The sequence below is a fragment of the Cryptotermes secundus genome, unplaced genomic scaffold (genome assembly GCF_002891405.2).
Source record: "Cryptotermes secundus unplaced genomic scaffold, Csec_1.0 scaffold1806, whole genome shotgun sequence".
In the NCBI taxonomy this organism is placed as follows: Eukaryota; Metazoa; Arthropoda; class Insecta; order Blattodea; family Kalotermitidae; genus Cryptotermes; species Cryptotermes secundus.
The window spans coordinates 156,731-173,769 of record NW_019743678.1 but is presented as its reverse complement, the minus strand read 5'-3'; the positions used below and the strand labels follow the sequence as shown (position 1 = coordinate 173,769).

Genomic DNA, 17,039 nt, shown 5'->3' with positions numbered 1-17,039 from the left:
CAAGTAGGGTCAAGAATTTTCTCTTCTCCATATCATCCAGACCAGCTCTGGGGCCCACCCAGCCTCCTATCCAATGGATAACACATGCCCTTTCCCCAAGGGTAAAGCGGCCAGGGCGTGAAGCTGACCACTCACCTCTGACTAGTGCTAAGGTCAAGAAAATGTGGGTCTAAACATCCACTCTCCCATACACCTTCATGGCGTAGTGCTTAATTAGTTAAGCACAGGGACAACTTTACCTTACCTTTATCTTTAAATCAAGAGGTTACATTTCTGTTTTTCATTGCAACTTCAATATGGTAGAACCAGAGGTTAGGTTTGTGTTTTAGTTAGGCTTTTAGTATGTATGACACATCAGGTTAGGGCTTTGGATAGAGGTTCCAAAGTGTGAGGCATCCCACTCCTAAACAGTGAAGAGATCATTATGGCTGATCCCGAACACAACCAAGATTCATTCAGACATGTGGCTGTATGATTATATGTAACAGGTTACCAAAAGTGAATAGAAAAATGCATCCCTCCTAGGATACTGTTCCAAACACAGAGATATGTACACTAACAATGTTCTTGCTCTGATAACAAAAAACACTTCTTTTATAATACAAAATGATGCTGTTATGTTTAAACAGCGTGCAATTTCAGTAAACCACAGGGAATTATTTTAGGTCCCAAAATTATAAAACATTTGATCTGGACGAGGTTGAAGCTTTGGTTATAGTTTCATTACAGCTGGGGCTTTGATAATGGTTTTACTATTGTACAGTACCATATATATATCTAAAGTAACGTTATCCTTGTATTCTAACAGGCTGTGGAGGCCCACGGTTGTAAGACGTCGAGGTTCTCTCATTTTCTAGGCAATCGGCTCAAAGTTGGCAATAAGGTTGTTGGCCTCACACACCGGCCACCATTTACAGCCCAGGATGATTCCTGGAACGCACCTCTGTTAAGAGGCTGAGTCGACCCCGTCATAGTGTGGCTGGGTCGATTTAGTCAACTGAAAAACCCAATTACCTCATCGGGAACCGAACCCGCGTCCTTCCGGCTTGAAGCAGTGCCTCAACCAACGATACCGTGTGCACCTTCTTTAATAATACGGCGGTTCCGTTACTATATGGCAGTCCGCGACGTCGATTCTTCAAAGGGCCAACGTCCTAAGACTGCTTGTCACCATACTCAGAAAATGTGCCGTTCTCCGATATACTGTCTTCTACACTATACTACAACTTCTATCACTATGTACTGTTCATTTAGATTGCTGTTAGACTCGCAAATCTCACTTCATTATCATTACATTTCAAAAACGCTCGGATCATGCAGAATGAGTGCAGTAGTCATGTTTCACTTTTCTCTAAATCGTTATTATTAACAGTTCATAAGAATATGTACTGCCGCAAATACTTTGCAAGCCAGCAACATTTAATAATGAAATGTGGTACAACTCTTACCGAATTTTCCCCAGTGTCACCTGTATCCATGCTGTCTTCTGGTTTTGACATATTGATTACTAGTTCAGATCTTATACAAACACACTGTCTTTCCCGTCTTGTCAACTGGAAATCACCACGGAACTTCACCGAACAATACAGGTAAAATATGGCGGGCCAAGAAATTACATTAATTCATATATATAACAATAGATGGCGGAGATATAAAGCCGCATCCGCGCGGTTGCGACCGGTTCCGACGGCCATGTGCAATGCGTGAAACAAAGGAGGGGTGTCTGGGTCGTCTGGGTAAATGTGTATGGGTGTTTATTGTTTTGGCTTGTCGGTAACTTCATGTAAATCATATTAACAAGGTACTGAATAACGGTAGCATTTGTTGTTGTGAAGTGGTGTTTGATTAATGACGAGTTTGGATGATTAGAGATATTGCATTTATGCCTTACAGCACAAAATAAATAATTTCAGTTCTGTGTATATATTTATTTCTAGTTTCAGGCTTAGTGGCTTGTGCTGGGAGACGACAAGTATTACGCCTTATAGAACCATTTACAGAAGATGGTATGTTTGTCCTAGACGATACACAGAATTGCCTTTTGTAGATTAGGAAACTGTGAGGTGGTAATGTAGATTCATGAGAGCCTTAGAAGGGGAATGTCTTTGGCATGAGGGGTCATTGCTTGTTTGCTTATGAACCAGTTACACTGGTCATAAAGAATTTGCTTTGGGTTTCATTCAGTTGGGCTTATAACTAAAATTCTGTACATTTGTGCACCTTCACCCATCATAATTTGAGCACTTTTATCAAATAAAAACACGATTTGTGGAAATTTATGTATAGCATCAACGTTTCATGTTCATACTATTTCAGTCTGGGAAGCATTCTGTAGTAGGCTTTCTTTGAGGGTCTTAAAACTGGATCAGAGTAAAGAGCTCAGGGGATTGCCTGAGATAAATGTATGAAAAATGTAGTGTGCTTTGTGATATTTTTCAAAAGAAACTGGGATACAGTTGGAAGTAATTATCACTTCGAATACCTATGATCCATTTTCTGGCAACACTTCATTTTATAAGGACTGCTGGATAAAGAAATTTCCAGTCATTTCTTACATCCCAGTCTTAACACTTAAAATTTTTTGTCATTTCATCCCTTTCATTATGATGTGTTCCAGTTCTGGTTGAGCTGTCGTGTTCTGGGTAATTTCATAAATCGTCCCTTCAAATTTTAATTCTGATGTCCTCAATATCATTGCTGCATCCATTCTTTTTACATGGCCAAACCATTGTAATTGTTACTTTTTTCTGCCTATAAATATTGAATTCTAACTCATTCTCTAAAAATATTTTATTTTAATATTGTAATAAACACAAAATACTAATTAACTAACTTCATGGACCTGAGCCGTTCTTGAGAAGCCTGCAATTATGCAGCTACTCAAGAACTTCCCAATATTTTATGGAACCCAAATGTTCACCACCATGTTCACAATAGCCCTCCACTGGTCCCTATCCTGAGCCAGATCATCCAGTCCATACAACCCAATCCTATCTCTCTAAGATGTATTTTAATATTATCTACCTACCTACATCTTGGTCTTCCTAGTGGTCTCTTTACTTCTGGCTTTCCCACCAATATCCTATATACATTCATCCTCTCCCCCATTCATGCCACATGCTCTCCCCATCTCATCATCCTTGACTTGATCATTCAAATTAAACTTGGAGAAGAGTACAAGTTATGAAGTTTTCTCCAATCTCCTATCACATCATCTCTCTTTGGTCCATGTATTTTCCTCAGCCCCCTGTTCTCAAACACCCTCAGTCTGTGTAAACACAAAATACTAATATGTTTTAATTCTTAGTCTTGAGAAGGCATCTGAGTGTATTTTTTGATTTGAAACAATAAAAATCATACCTAAAATTTGTACTAGGTAAACCTAAATAAGGCAGGAGAAATATTGGAACACATCCTGTGTACATCTTAAACCTGGGTTCTTTCGAGTCTTCTGTATTGTTCATGAAAACAGAATCATTGGTAAATTCATTCACGTTTGTCAGGCATCACAATTCAGGAAACAGACTACAGGTACCACTGCTACTGCTGCTACAGTGACTGGTGCAAGGAAGAAGTCATCTGGTCCCAAGTTTGAACTAACAGAAGAACAGAAAGCGGACATAAAGGAAGCATTTGACCTATTTGACACTGAAGGAAATGGGAAAATTGAAACAAAAGAATTAAAGGTATTGCAATATTACTCATACATCACTGAACTTAATTTGTTTTAGATCTGGGTTGAGGTTAGGTAAAGCTATTCCTGTAACAGGCCATGGAGGTCCATAGTGCTGTGAGATGTCGAGGCTCCCACATTGTCTAGACAGTCGGCTCAGATGGTGGTGAGGTCAGTCTTACGCACCAGCCACCCTTTACCCCCAGGAAGATTCCTGGTATTCATTTGTGTTTGAGGCTAAGTGTGAGGCCATAGTGTGGCTGGAAGGATTAGGTCAATTGAAAAAAAAATCCAGTAACTTCATTGGAAATCGAACCAGTGACCTTCTGGCTTGTATTGTAGTGCCTCGAGAGTTTCTTCATTTGTAGTTGCGTTTTTCTGTTATTTGCAGATAGCAATGAGAGCCTTAGGATTTGAACCAAGGAAAGAGGAGATTAAGAAAATGATTACAGAAATTGATAAAGAAGGATCAGGTAAGTGAATATATGGATTTTTAATACATCAGGAAGTGAATAAATGGGAATTGCAGGGACTTTCTCAGGGATAATATGCTTACAGCATGAGGTCTCAAATATGAGAAGCTTTTTGTCTGTATCCCCTATGTGCTTTCATAGCACTTTATTGTACTGCGTTGGCTTCTAGTTGCCCCAAGCACTCAGACCACTGCTTCATCTGTTGTGTACCCCCCAGTGTACTCTTTGAAGAGCCAAAACCCTCCAGACTGAGGGCCTTGTAATATCCCCCGGCTCTTCCCATGCCAAGTCAAAGGTTTTTAATCTGTGTTGGAATTAAGTCAGATATTGCCTTCATGTTAGAGATAGGATGGATTGGATTGATCTGGCTCAGGATAGGTACCAGTGGAGGGCTCTTGTGAACACGGTAATGAACCTTCGGATTCCATAAAATGCTCAGAAGCTCTTGAGTAGCTGCACAATTGTCGGCTTCTGAAGAAGGGCTCAGCTCCGTGAGTAAGTATTGTTTTCACAGTATAGTACTTGGGCACAGGGACTACTTTACTGTTTAACTTTGATACATTAATGTATTGTTACAGCTATATTTATAACCCATACACATGTCTGCAAATGTTTGGTAAACCAAGATGACCTGTACGAGTATTTCATAATTCATACACACTTTTTTATGACCACTGAAAATGATGCCTAAGGAAAAGGATATAACACGAAGATAAGGAAAATTACATAATGAAGATTTGAGGTTTTCACAGTAATGAAGATTCATCTGGGTTTCAGGGAGGTCTTGGGTTCAAATTTTGGCACAGAGACCAGCTATCCTGTTTGAGTAATATTATATTGTAGCATCCTCTTGCATAGGAGAGAATATAACCCAGCAGCTCATACATGCACATTGAGGGATCAACGTATGCAACGAAACAGAATACAGCAGTGTTCTCGCCCAGTAATTTTAACACCTGATGATGACATTGGTTGAAAAACGTAGTGATAAACTTTTAAAGCGAATGTCTTTCAGTAAATTTTATAGAACATAGTGTTGCATGTGAGACTGTAAAAAACTAATTGACACTAATTGATCCTGTCTGAGGAGGTTTTATTCAGGTTTACTAAATCACACCTTTCAGATTCCTGTTAATACCTTTTAACTTAGGTCACTACCACTTGCCACTACATCCTTTCCAATTCATTAATCACTTATCATCCTACCATTTAATGCTGTATAGTTTGAGCTACTGACAGCATTGCGAAATAAACTATAAATGAAAAAATAAGACAGTGTTATAGTATAGCAAACGGGTACCAGTGCTTCAGGGGAACTGGCTCCTTCTTGAATCATGGATCATGAATGGAGACAGTGTGAGGTCATTGGTTCAGATCTTTCCCTGGAGACTGGTAATCCTGGCCGAGGTTTTTCACAGTTTTCCTTGCTTACTCCAGACAAATGTTAGGGTGTTTTTACGCCATGCAAGAACTGTTGAGCCACAGAAATCTGTAAACATTGCGATTATGCAACAATATGGTAAGTGGTGTTTTCTCCATGTCAAGCTGTTCTGCGCTTGTTGCTAGGCAGCACTGCAGTAAACGCATCTCAACAGCAGCTAATTGGCACCTTGCTGGGCAACGCCTCTGTAGACGTGATGATTATGTAACAGTGGAGCAAATTGTATTTTCCATGTATGTGTGTGAGTTTATAGGACTGGAATTCCTAAGAAGTCACTTCAAGGTGCGAGCCAGCTGCGGGAGGTTCATAGTGGGAGACCTAAACATGTGATTTGATGGTTTCATGAGTGTGTTAGTTGAGAATTCAGCCAGTGAAGACATTGCGGGAATTGAAGGCTTTATTTGGAGTGTGACCTCCAGCGAGACTGAAGAATGAGGACTAGTGCAGACAGAATGAACAGATTCGTGTGGAGATAGTGTGCATTGTAGTTATGACCTGTAAGTGGTAAATAAAACAAATTACCAATCTGAACCACATCACAGCCACCCAAACATGTGGTAGTATAGTACCTCAAATTACAGAATTACCAAATCCTTCCTTATCATTTTCAGTTGATTCCTCACTGACAATTCTGTCATTGGTTGCTGTATAGTTTAAATTTATGATATCATTAAGTAACCATAAATGAAAAGTAAGACACCTTCCACCCTGAAGATGGATATAGTATGTTCTTCTGAAACATTGGTACCCAGCTGCCGTACTAGAACATGGTGTCATAATCCAGAAAATTATACATTATATGCAGAACTTCTTAATTAATATTTATATACAGGGTGTTTCACGACTTTAGGGCATAACTGCAGGAGGTGATTTCCTAGGTCTTTGTGATCAGAAAAGTTCATATAAATATGTGTCCGATTTTGGACGGTTACGGAGTTATGACCGTGTTAAACTAAGAGTAGAAGGTAATGATTACTGACAATAAATGGAACAAAATAATAAACCAGCATAATTCATGATACATTTAAAGTATGAATGTAAAGTTAACTTCATGAAATTACCTTTAATTTGAATTTATTGGTGCTTAAAGCTGAGTTTCGATTAATGCCACCGCCGGCCGCAACACAGGATGCTGCTCAGTTGTGAACCATGCTGGACATACCAACCCACCCCGCCTTATGTAGCTCTCAAGTGTCAAGATAACGAGAATGCTCTGTCTGTAGCTGGCTAAAAATAGCACCCCGTCAAATGATAGACACGGTTCACAGGAGGACGTGTACAGGAATGAAAAAACGGTCATAACTCCGTAACCATCCAAAATCGGACACATGTTTATATGAAATTTTTTGATCACAGAGACCTAGGAAATCACCTCCTGCAGTTATGACCTAAAGTCGTGAAACATCCTGTATTTAATATTTCAGTGGTGATTAAATTAAGTAGGAGAAGATGGACAGGGCATATAGCATTCATAGTTTAAATGAGAAATGCATATAGACATCAAGGGAGCATCAGTGTGAGAGACCTGTGTGAAGACAGGACAGATTCAAAATTAATTTAGAGGAATGGAAGGGGTGGGAGCAGATTTAAGTGGCTCAGGATAGGATGTAGTGGTGGCCTGGTAGGGACAGAGTGATGAATCTTTTTCTTCAAACCAGAGGATTTCTTGATTGGCTGAATAATATAGTGATGTAAATTATTTTGTGGTAATTTATACTGATTTCAGGTTTTCTGTCTTATGATGAATTTCTTGGCCTGATGACTCTGAAAATGGCAGAGAAAGATTCTAAAGAAGAAATTCTGAAGGCTTTCAGATTATTTGATGATGATGAAACCGGCAAGATTTCGTTCAAGAATTTGAAGCGTGTTGCAAAGGAGTTGGGTGAGAACCTAACAGATGAAGAGCTACAGGTATTCTCTCTCTCATACACACACACACACACGCATGTGTGCCAACCTATAGAATGTTACAGTTGGGTGGCTAGCATTCCTGCTTTGTATTTTGGAGGTTTCAGGTCATAGTCCTTAATTAGTTAAGCACTGGGGAAACTTTACCTTAGTTGAGGTGATTTGGTTAATTGGCAATTCATATAGTTGGGATTCAGAAGCAGTGTTGTGCTGTATATATTGAAACTAAACAGCAAACGTATACTTAGACAGCTCTTCTTTCGTCAGGAAATGATTGATGAAGCTGACAGAGACGGGGACGGAGAGATAAACCAAGAAGAATTTCTTCGGATCATGAAGAAAACTAGTCTGTATTAAGATAATTGTTCAATGTCTGTGTGTTGTATTGTCATATTTATTTGTGTTGGGTGCCGCCATTTCAGTTAAGACTGATGTCAAACAATTCCCATATTTCTGTATAAAGAAATATCAAGTATGTTTCATAATCTTACTATTGGTGGTTCTTGTCTGTGAACCACAGTGAATGTGCTAAAATAGTGTAAAATAAAAATTAATATATTTTTGTTACACACATTGCCATATCCAAATGTTTGTATGCAGATATTGCCTCATTATTCAAAGTAAATAGTTCTGTGCCTACATTAAGAATTTCAGTTTTTGACATTCCATATTCTTGGTGTGTTTGTATCATACTCAGGAAAATATTACCAGATTTGTCCATTGTTGCATAAAGTCTGAATTTCTACTTATGATCAGAAAAGTACTGTTAATATTTGAATTATGCTGTGTCTTAAAGGTCCTTTGAGGATGTGTCATCATCACATAGTGATATTGATCACTACATCATCATTAGAAAGTCATTAGATTCTTCCAACATGATATGGCATCTAAAATCGCTATACAAGAGATACCACTGAACATAACAGGACTTCCACAAAATTGACTACCTAAGATGTCATACCTTCGAAGATGTTTCAGACAGATGATATTAAATTTCTTAAGCCCTCGTGTGTGCAGAATTTTCCATAAAAATGTCATTTGCATATTGTGGCCCCATATCAGCCACTACAGATGTATCTGCTAGGTTCCTTTGCAAAAATTTGCTTTTTTGCGGGATTTCATAAAACACAGGCATACATATCAAGAAACAAAGTTTTGTCAAGAGTATGGTCTTCTGGTTTGAGATGTATAGCATGATAGTTGGATATTAATATTAACGTGTTTGCAGTAGACATTTCCATGGTAACGCAATAACAGTGGGCCGTTGTGTAGGGATTGATGAATCAACAAACGTGTTTCCCCAGAGATGGAAGGTTCGTTGCATAACAACAGTCTGTCGAAACAGCAGAAACCGAAATGTTGAAAATTGCGCATTCTATCTGGTCTGGAAACCACCTACATATAAGGGGGTTGAATGCATTCACCGAGAGAGTCTGAAGTCTAGCATTTGCGAAGTGAAGTAGAGAGGCGACTCAGCAGAAGGATTGTGACATAAGTGTAGAAGCAAAGGAGAATAAATATTCACTACATCCTTTACCTACGTGAAGTTATTTGTCGTGCCGCATAGGCAACATGCGACAATATTTAGGAAAAATGTACCGCCCCCATTTTGAGGGTAAAAGAGTGAACGATGTATGGAAGTATGGTGGAGGTACTGGGAATGGAGGAACAAGATCAAGGCTTAGAGCGCACCAGTAGGAACCTGGCCCTAAGAAAAGGTGCTGCCAGAAGACCATAACTTTATTACTAACACTGTGATAACCTAAAATCCCAAAAGTAAAATAGAGTTAAGAGTAGCTACAAGCAGTACTTTTTTTTTTCAGAGAGGCGTGGTGGTAGTGATATGACAAAAGGGACAAAACTCCAGTTTTATTTTATGTTTCAAGGAATAGCATTGGTAGACTTTGCTGCTGCACATGATCAAAAAAGTGACTGGGTACAGGTGTTAGACCTCTTAGAGACAATCATAGCACACTGTATCACAAGAAGCTATAGTTGAAAAACTGTATAACCTACAGCTTATATTCTGAATTAACATTTAACATTAAAAATGACACTGATGAAAACAAAATCGCACATTAATGTACTTGCCATGAAAATTTAAAATGATTACTGTTGGTTCTTGGCACTGTGTGGATATGGGCAATGTTGCCACATTTCAGGGGTAGAAGCTACATCATCTTCAGGGTTGAAGTGAGTAAGCTGTGTACATGTAGATTATTGGTCAAACAGAACCATGGGAGTGGGATACTGGTTCCTGGTCTGGGCCAGCCAGCAGAGTGAACAGGGAAAAGTTGTCAGACTTCTTCACCTCTGAAACACTGGCAACACTGCCCAGAAGAACAGAAGCAGCATCAATAATTAATAATACAAGCCTGTAGTCAGTGTTGATTATTGTTTTATGCTGCTGTTTTAATTTATTTATTTAGTGACCTGTCATTATTTCAAAGTGTAGTGTCAAATGTTACGATGATTTAATGAATAATGAATTGGAGAGGGTGAGGAAGGAAGCAGTCATGGTCTAATTTGAAGTATTCCCAGCATTTTTCTGGAGGGACTGAGGAAATCCATGACAAGCCTTAGACAGAATAGTCAGTGGTTGAGTTCAGGTGATTAGTAGCCAGATTCATGTGAGATTTGTGGTGGACAGAGTGGCAATAGGACAGATTTTTGGTACTTCAGTTTCCCTTGCCAATTCTCATTGTACCAAATGCTACATTTCTCACCTGTCATCTAGGACTGGTACAGTGAGTGGATCTCCATGTGGCCTAAGTAGCAAGCGTCTTAGCTGCACCCCACCTTAAGAATATGAAGTAGAGAGCGGTTGTCTGATTGCTGCAAAAGAATCATGCAAATTTCATCGTGTCAGTATGACCTGGAAATGAATTTCAGAAACCATTATGCAGCAGTGCAGTTACGTATGTTATTGAAATGAGCACATGGAAAAATGGAAGGTTCACAGGTAGTTCTAATTAATTTTCTACTCTTAGTTTGGTAATATTAATGGACTCTAATGCTACAAATATACCAGCAGTTTGCTTTGACCAAAACAGTAGCTGGAGTTGAAGGGTGACATAGTAACATCAATTAAAGAATTAATATAATTTTCTATAAGCAAGTATAATTAAGAAGAAAGGAGTCTTCTGGGAGGTGGCACCATGTAGATGTGGTGTTAACCGACATTTCAGAGGAACATATCGCCTCAAACTTCAGGGTAGAAGGAAAAATAAGGAAAAATGCAAGCGAAGAGACTGTGAGAGCAGGTGCAAACAAGTGCAGTTAACACCACATCTACATGGTGCCACATCCCAGAAGACTGCTTTCTTCATAGTGACCGCCCTGAAACCTCAAATCTTACAAGTACAGTAGAACTTGGTTATAACGTCATCAAAGGGACCTAAAAATAGTGTCGTTATAAACGAATGTCGTTGTAACCGAAATGGGCACTTCCACAGTAGCCTTATGTTAGTCACGTAAAAATCTACCAAAAACCGAGTTAAAATGTTGCATTTTTTAGTGAAATACGTAGTTAAGTACAGACTAACGTAACATTAANTGCACTATTCACGCAGTCCCACCCCACACCCTTGTTTTCGCATAAAACCCACGCTCCTCTTGCAGCCCGCGGTCGTATTCTTCCAGGAGAGTCACGTCAGCAAATAGAGAAAGTGAGGGTGGGCAGACACATCGAACTTTCCCACGATATCAGAGAAATTCAGGAGTGAAAATGACGTTACATACGAGGTTGATGCATTTGTGCATGTCGTACTAAGCAAGGTATAAAAACAGTTGCTTTATGAGGAATTAGTTTGTACCATTGAATATTTGACGCAATAGACAAGGTGTCGCAGAAACCGATGTTGCTATAACCAAGTTTTACTGTATAATTAAATTAGTCCTAGCTGGAAAAGATAGATAAAAAGAATTTAGATAAATCTGAGTTACATTGTGAAGTAAATAGACATTCAGTGAAGAAAGAAGTACCATAATATTGAGAAATAAAAAAACAGATTTGTATGCATTACCTGATTTTGATAAAGAGCTGAGATAGCGCAGTAACTGGCTATGGGCTGAACGACCAAGGGATCGAAGTTCGAATCCTGGTAGGGTCAAGAATTTTCATGTGTCATCCAGACTGGCAAGGGGGCCCACCCAGCCTCCTATCCAGTGGGTACCAGCGGGCTCTTTCCGTGGGGTTAAAGCTGACTGCTCACCTCCAACTAGTGCTGAGGTCAAGAAAATGTGGATATCTACACCACTTCCCCATACACATTCATGGTGCTTAATTAGTTAAGCACAGGGATAACTTGTTTTACCTTCTACACATCCTTTGCAATTCATTATTTGCTGTGAGCCAATTATTCCACTCTTTATAATCTGAGCTACTGACAGCAATGTTAGATAAACCATAAGTAAAATAATCAGAACATAGGAGTCCATAATCATAGGATTTTAACATATTGGCCAAAATAATGCATAACTCAGTTTTTTGGAAAGTTTAAAATGCAGATATTTTTGCATGTCAGTTGTCCAAAGTACATTGCATGGACTATATATACAATAAACAATTATCAACATGTATTCTTTTAAATATATTTTTTTTTTATTTTAGCTTATGTACTACATCTGGGAAAAGAATAAGAATGGATTCTCTCTCGTGTCTCTGCTTAACGTCATCGTCCCCCCCTGAAAGCCTTCTGCTCCAGTCAGTTGTCACTTGTATTTTCATTCACACTTTGCATTTGCAGTTTGCTGAACTACAGCTCAGGCAGTTAATTTCTAACTTCCCACCATAGTGGCCTGAGTTTGATCCTAGGTTAGGTCGCATGGAATTTGTGGTGGACAAAGCAGCCCTGAAGCAGGTTTTCTCTGAGTACTTTGTCATCCCATGCCCATTCTCACTTCAACTGCTTCACATTCATTAATCCTATCATCAACAATATATAGTGTCAGTACAGTGTAATGGAAAGGTAAAGTCATCACTGTACTCAACTACGCCATGAAGGCGTATGAGGGAATGGATGTGTGGATCCACATTTTCTTGACCTTGGCACTAGCTGGAGGTGAGTGGGCAGCTTGAGGCCTGGCTGCTTTACCCCCAGGGAAAAAACCCTGGTACCCACTGGATAGGAGGCTGTGTGGACCCCAAAGCCAGTCTGGATGACAGAGAAGATAAAATTCTCGACCCCACCGGGATTCAAACTCCGACCCCTCAGTCATGCAGCCTGTAGCCAGTCACTATACCAACTGCCCTATCTTGGCTCTGTCATTAAGTAATAAAATTAAAAATTTACCAATGTTGACAGAGGAGAAGCATGCAATGGAGATAGCGTGAGGGAGCAGGCAGCATATTGAAACTCCCATCAGTCATGTTCATCCTTTGCCTGACCAGAGAGAGAGAAAATGTGAATACAATGTGCAGTCACTGTTTTGTAGGCACTTTCTGAGTAAAAGAAATGTGCATGTTATATGGCCCACACTGTGAATATGGATCTGTTGCAAAGCAGTTTCTTATTTGAGAAATTCACAGCGATGATTAGAGTATGTGTTGCCATATTGAGTTAGTGCCCCTGTGCCCCTTTGGTCTGATGTCTTGGGCTCAATTACGTGCAATGCATCGTATCTCTATTCACAACTGATTCACAGTGTAAGTTGTATAACAATGCTAACTGAAGATCATTTCATCATTGAATTACCTAAAGCATCAATCCACAAGGATTAAAACGATGAATTGAAAATATCAAATTTGGATAAATATTTTTATTTGAATGTGTAATATTTTTAATTTCTAGTCAATTTCACTGTATTTTACTGAATAAAGGATATTACAATTTTTAGTGTTTCTTTTTACTATATGGAAGTACATTTTCAGTTCTAGTCAATTTCACTGTATTTTACTGAATAAAGGATATAATTTTTAGTGTTTCTTTTTACTACCTGGAAGTACAAAGTAAATTACAAGAATAAATGAACACTGGAAAAATGTTGTACTATTCTGATTTTTGTATTGTTCGTAAGTAAAGTAAAGCTATCCCTGTAACAGGCCACGAAGACCGATAGGGTTGTGAGACATTGAGGGTCCCACATTATCTAGACAATCGGCTCAAAGATGGCAGTAAGGTTGTCAGCCTTACGTGCCGGCTGTGCTCTACTCCCTGGGAAAATTATTTATTTAATTCCTGGTACTCATTTCTGTTAGGGGCTGAGTGAACCCCAGGGCCATAGTGCAGCTGGAAGGATTAGGTCAATTGAAAAAAATCCAATGACCTCATCGGTATTTGAACCTGCGACCTTCTGAATTGGATGGGGGGGGGGATTGTTCATAAGTGGCCAACAAATTATTTTAGGGATGTGTTATACAAAGAAATTCAAAATATTCAGGTTTATTATCAATAAACTTTAATTTCAAAGTATAACTGCAAATTGGTGTATATCTTGCACATTTTATAGATCTGAAGTACTCACAGATGACAGTATTCTTGTTGCCTTCCGGATTATGACAGTATATAGTCAGTAGGCAATTACAAACATTTTGGAGTAATACACCACTTTCATCTTCTAATCTGAAGATTGGGTGGGTATGTTCTTATGTTAGTAACCATATACATGGTGTCATAAGCCAGAAGACAAGAACATGAACTGGGATAGCTCAGTCTGTGTAGTAACTAGAGTATGGGCTGGACAGCCGAGGAATCGAGTTTTGATTCCTGAGGGGCAAGAGATTTTTCTCTTCTTAATATCTGTACAAGCTCTGGGGTCCCCCCAGCCTCCTGTACAGTGGGTACCAGGGGCTGTTTCCCCAGGGTAAAGTTGCTAGAACATAAAGCTGACATACATATAGGAATTATATCTACCGTCAACACAACAAATACTCAGTTTTAATTTCGATCTTTATTNCCTTCCTCCACACTACATGTTTCGGCCCTAAATGGCCATCATCAGGTGTATATTCTTACGTAGCTGCTACACTGCCCGCAGTTTAAAATTTAAAACACCAGTCTTTTAAATTGTATGTATGTATAAAATCTTTGTTAACCCACACACATCAATTTGATTTCCAAAATTGGCACTTTTTAAAACTTCAATTTCAAATTAAAATGTCTTTAAACTTTCCGTTCTTTTCCAAATTCTAAAAATTAAAATTTCTCGGGGTACTAGCCNTATTTTAAATATTTTTAAAAATACTTTTACTATTTTTTAAATAATATATTCCACACATTATAAATCTTGATATATGGTATACTTTTATATTTATCTTTTATCTTATTTATGTAATTGCTACTTCAATTATAACACCAACTTGAGGCAAAAGTTTTATGTTAGTATATAATATGACGTGTTGCACCGATAAGGATCCATATTGATATTTCAATAACTGTACGTATTCCTGCATATAATTGCCTGATGATGGTCTTATATGACCGAAAGAGTCTTTCTTGAGAAGCCAGTAGTCACTCAGATATTAAAAATATTAACTGACGAATCATTGCTGTATTCGTAATTACCACTGGACCCTATTCTGAGGCAGATGAGTTCAGTCCATACCTTCCCACTATTTAATTTAACCTTCACCATAGGGAAATAGGGAATATAGATCTCTCCCCTTTCTTTGGTGCTGGTGATCAGTTTTTAACTTGAGTTTAATGGTATATGTACATATATTAAAAACAATGTGATGCTCAAGCTGTTGGACCCATGTGCACACCATGACAGTAGTATGACACATGGATGATAAAGGTTACTATGGATTTTAATATCCTCCCATCTATACTTATATATTTTTTTTTAATTCGCTTAGTGGGGTGTGGAGTCCAACTGGGTCCACTTGGCACGGTGGCCACTGATTGGCCTATTGTAGCCTGCCCAGGGTGATTATAATGGAGAATTTGATGGAATGAAGATTGGCAGGGGAAACCGAAGAACTACTTGGAGAAAACCCACCCCCGCGCCACTTTGTCCACCACAAATCCCACTTGACCAGACCCGGGATCGAACCCGGGCCGCCGCAGTGGGAAGCCAGCGACTAACCGCTTGAGCTATGGCGCGGCCCATGTATGCCTGGGTCACCCAAGTAGTATTTTCAGGTTTTGCAACCAAAATGTGTATGTAATTCTTTTCTCTTCCATGTGCACACATGCCCCAATCTATCGCATTCTCCTTGATGTGATATGTACAGATCTTGTACGCATAGATAATGTCTGGTCATGCTTCACTAGCACTTTCACATACAAACGCGCGGGGGGGCTAAGTACACTCCATCAGAACATCTGTTGGAACAAAATAAAATCACAAACAGAGATCAGAATATTTCCAGAACGCTGAGTTAATTATCCTCATTCAAGTCAAATTTCTCAATACCCACTTCTCATACAAAAACGATATGCAAAATGAAGTACGTATCTCCTTTCCAGTGCCAGGGGCCACGAACTTCTGCGTTGCAAAGCAGTGAATTTCAAAATATTCATTTCATATTTTATGCAAGAATTTCAGTGCATAGATTCTTATTCTTGTTTCAAGTAATATTACGAAAAGCAACAATATCAAAAGACATACACAATAACCGATCGTGCTCCCGAAACACCAATACTCACCATTTTTAAATATTCGCTCATCACATCGCTTGTTCTTGGCATTCTTCACGATCGAATCCAAACCAAAGATTATTATTATAAGAATTATGTATTCAATTTGACACATGAAATCCAACCATCTCTTGAATAATATAATAACTAATTAATAAGTACATACGTAAATTAATATTTTCCTGGGAAGTAAAGCGCGGCCGGCGCGTAAGGCTGACAAACTTACCGCCATCTTTGAGCCGACTGTCTAGATAATGTGGGAGCCTCAACGTCTCACAACCCTATGGGCCTTCACGGTCTGTTACAGGGATAGCTTTACTTTTACATAAATTAATACAGTAGGAGACGATTCTGATAAGAAGTCCGTAAGCGTTGCATTACTTGAACGTAACATTAAACACACTCCAACTCAACCGAACTCAACTGTCCTACCATGGCCAAGTTCAGCCAAGATCGCTAGGAGCGCTAGGATAGCTAGCTGCATTCTGCTCCACGCTCGTGCTACCTACGGATGTTTGTTTTGCCATCTGTTTTAGGGATGTGACGCCGTACAGTCTGATGCATAGGTCCCAAAATTTTTGAGAAAACTGATACCTTCGTCTTCAGGTAAGATGGAGGCAGAATATTCTACCGAAAGGTTGATAATTTTCTACTAGCGTATACAACGTTACGTTACAGTGGACAATAACCTTCATGCAAATAAAATGTGTGGGGAAACCGTTGAGAAAATAAATGTATTACTTACACATAGTAGCCAATAGTAAAAATCAGTTCACTTCTCTGTTCCTATGAATAATATTCCTGGTTTTAACTACTTTCTCCTACTGTCACCATCACTGATGTGTCACCCTCTACCCTACAAAAAAGGTGTATAAGGAATCTGAACATCTTATGATTTGTTGTCTGCGGTAGACGAAGGCATGTCCATGGATACAATTTAAGGCTGTAAGGCATCCTTACAT

The 17,039-nt window shown here is 39.0% G+C and overlaps 2 protein-coding genes across 2 annotated transcripts in view; one reads left to right on the top strand and one right to left on the bottom strand.

Annotated features, from left to right (window-relative positions):
- The window catches only part of LOC111874290 (chromatin-remodeling complex ATPase chain Iswi), a 36,927-nt gene extending 35,308 nt beyond the window's left edge, over positions 1–1,619 (bottom strand). Inside the window, exon 1 of the mRNA XM_023869666.2 lies at positions 1,449–1,619. Coding sequence (XP_023725434.1) covers positions 1,449–1,499 — 51 coding nt within the window. The 5' untranslated portion in view covers positions 1,500–1,619. The remainder of the gene's footprint in view (positions 1–1,448) is intronic.
- Positions 1,620–1,683: 64 nt separating this feature from the next.
- Positions 1,684–10,722, top strand: LOC111874289 (caltractin). The gene is made up of 6 exons (XM_023869665.2): positions 1,684–1,801; positions 1,938–2,006; positions 3,504–3,686; positions 4,065–4,146; positions 7,314–7,498; positions 7,763–10,722. Exons 2-6 carry the CDS (start codon positions 2,004–2,006, stop codon positions 7,850–7,852), a joined length of 543 nt encoding a protein of 180 aa, XP_023725433.1. The 5' UTR covers positions 1,684–1,801; positions 1,938–2,003; the 3' UTR covers positions 7,853–10,722.
- Positions 10,723–17,039: the final 6,317 nt, after the last annotated feature.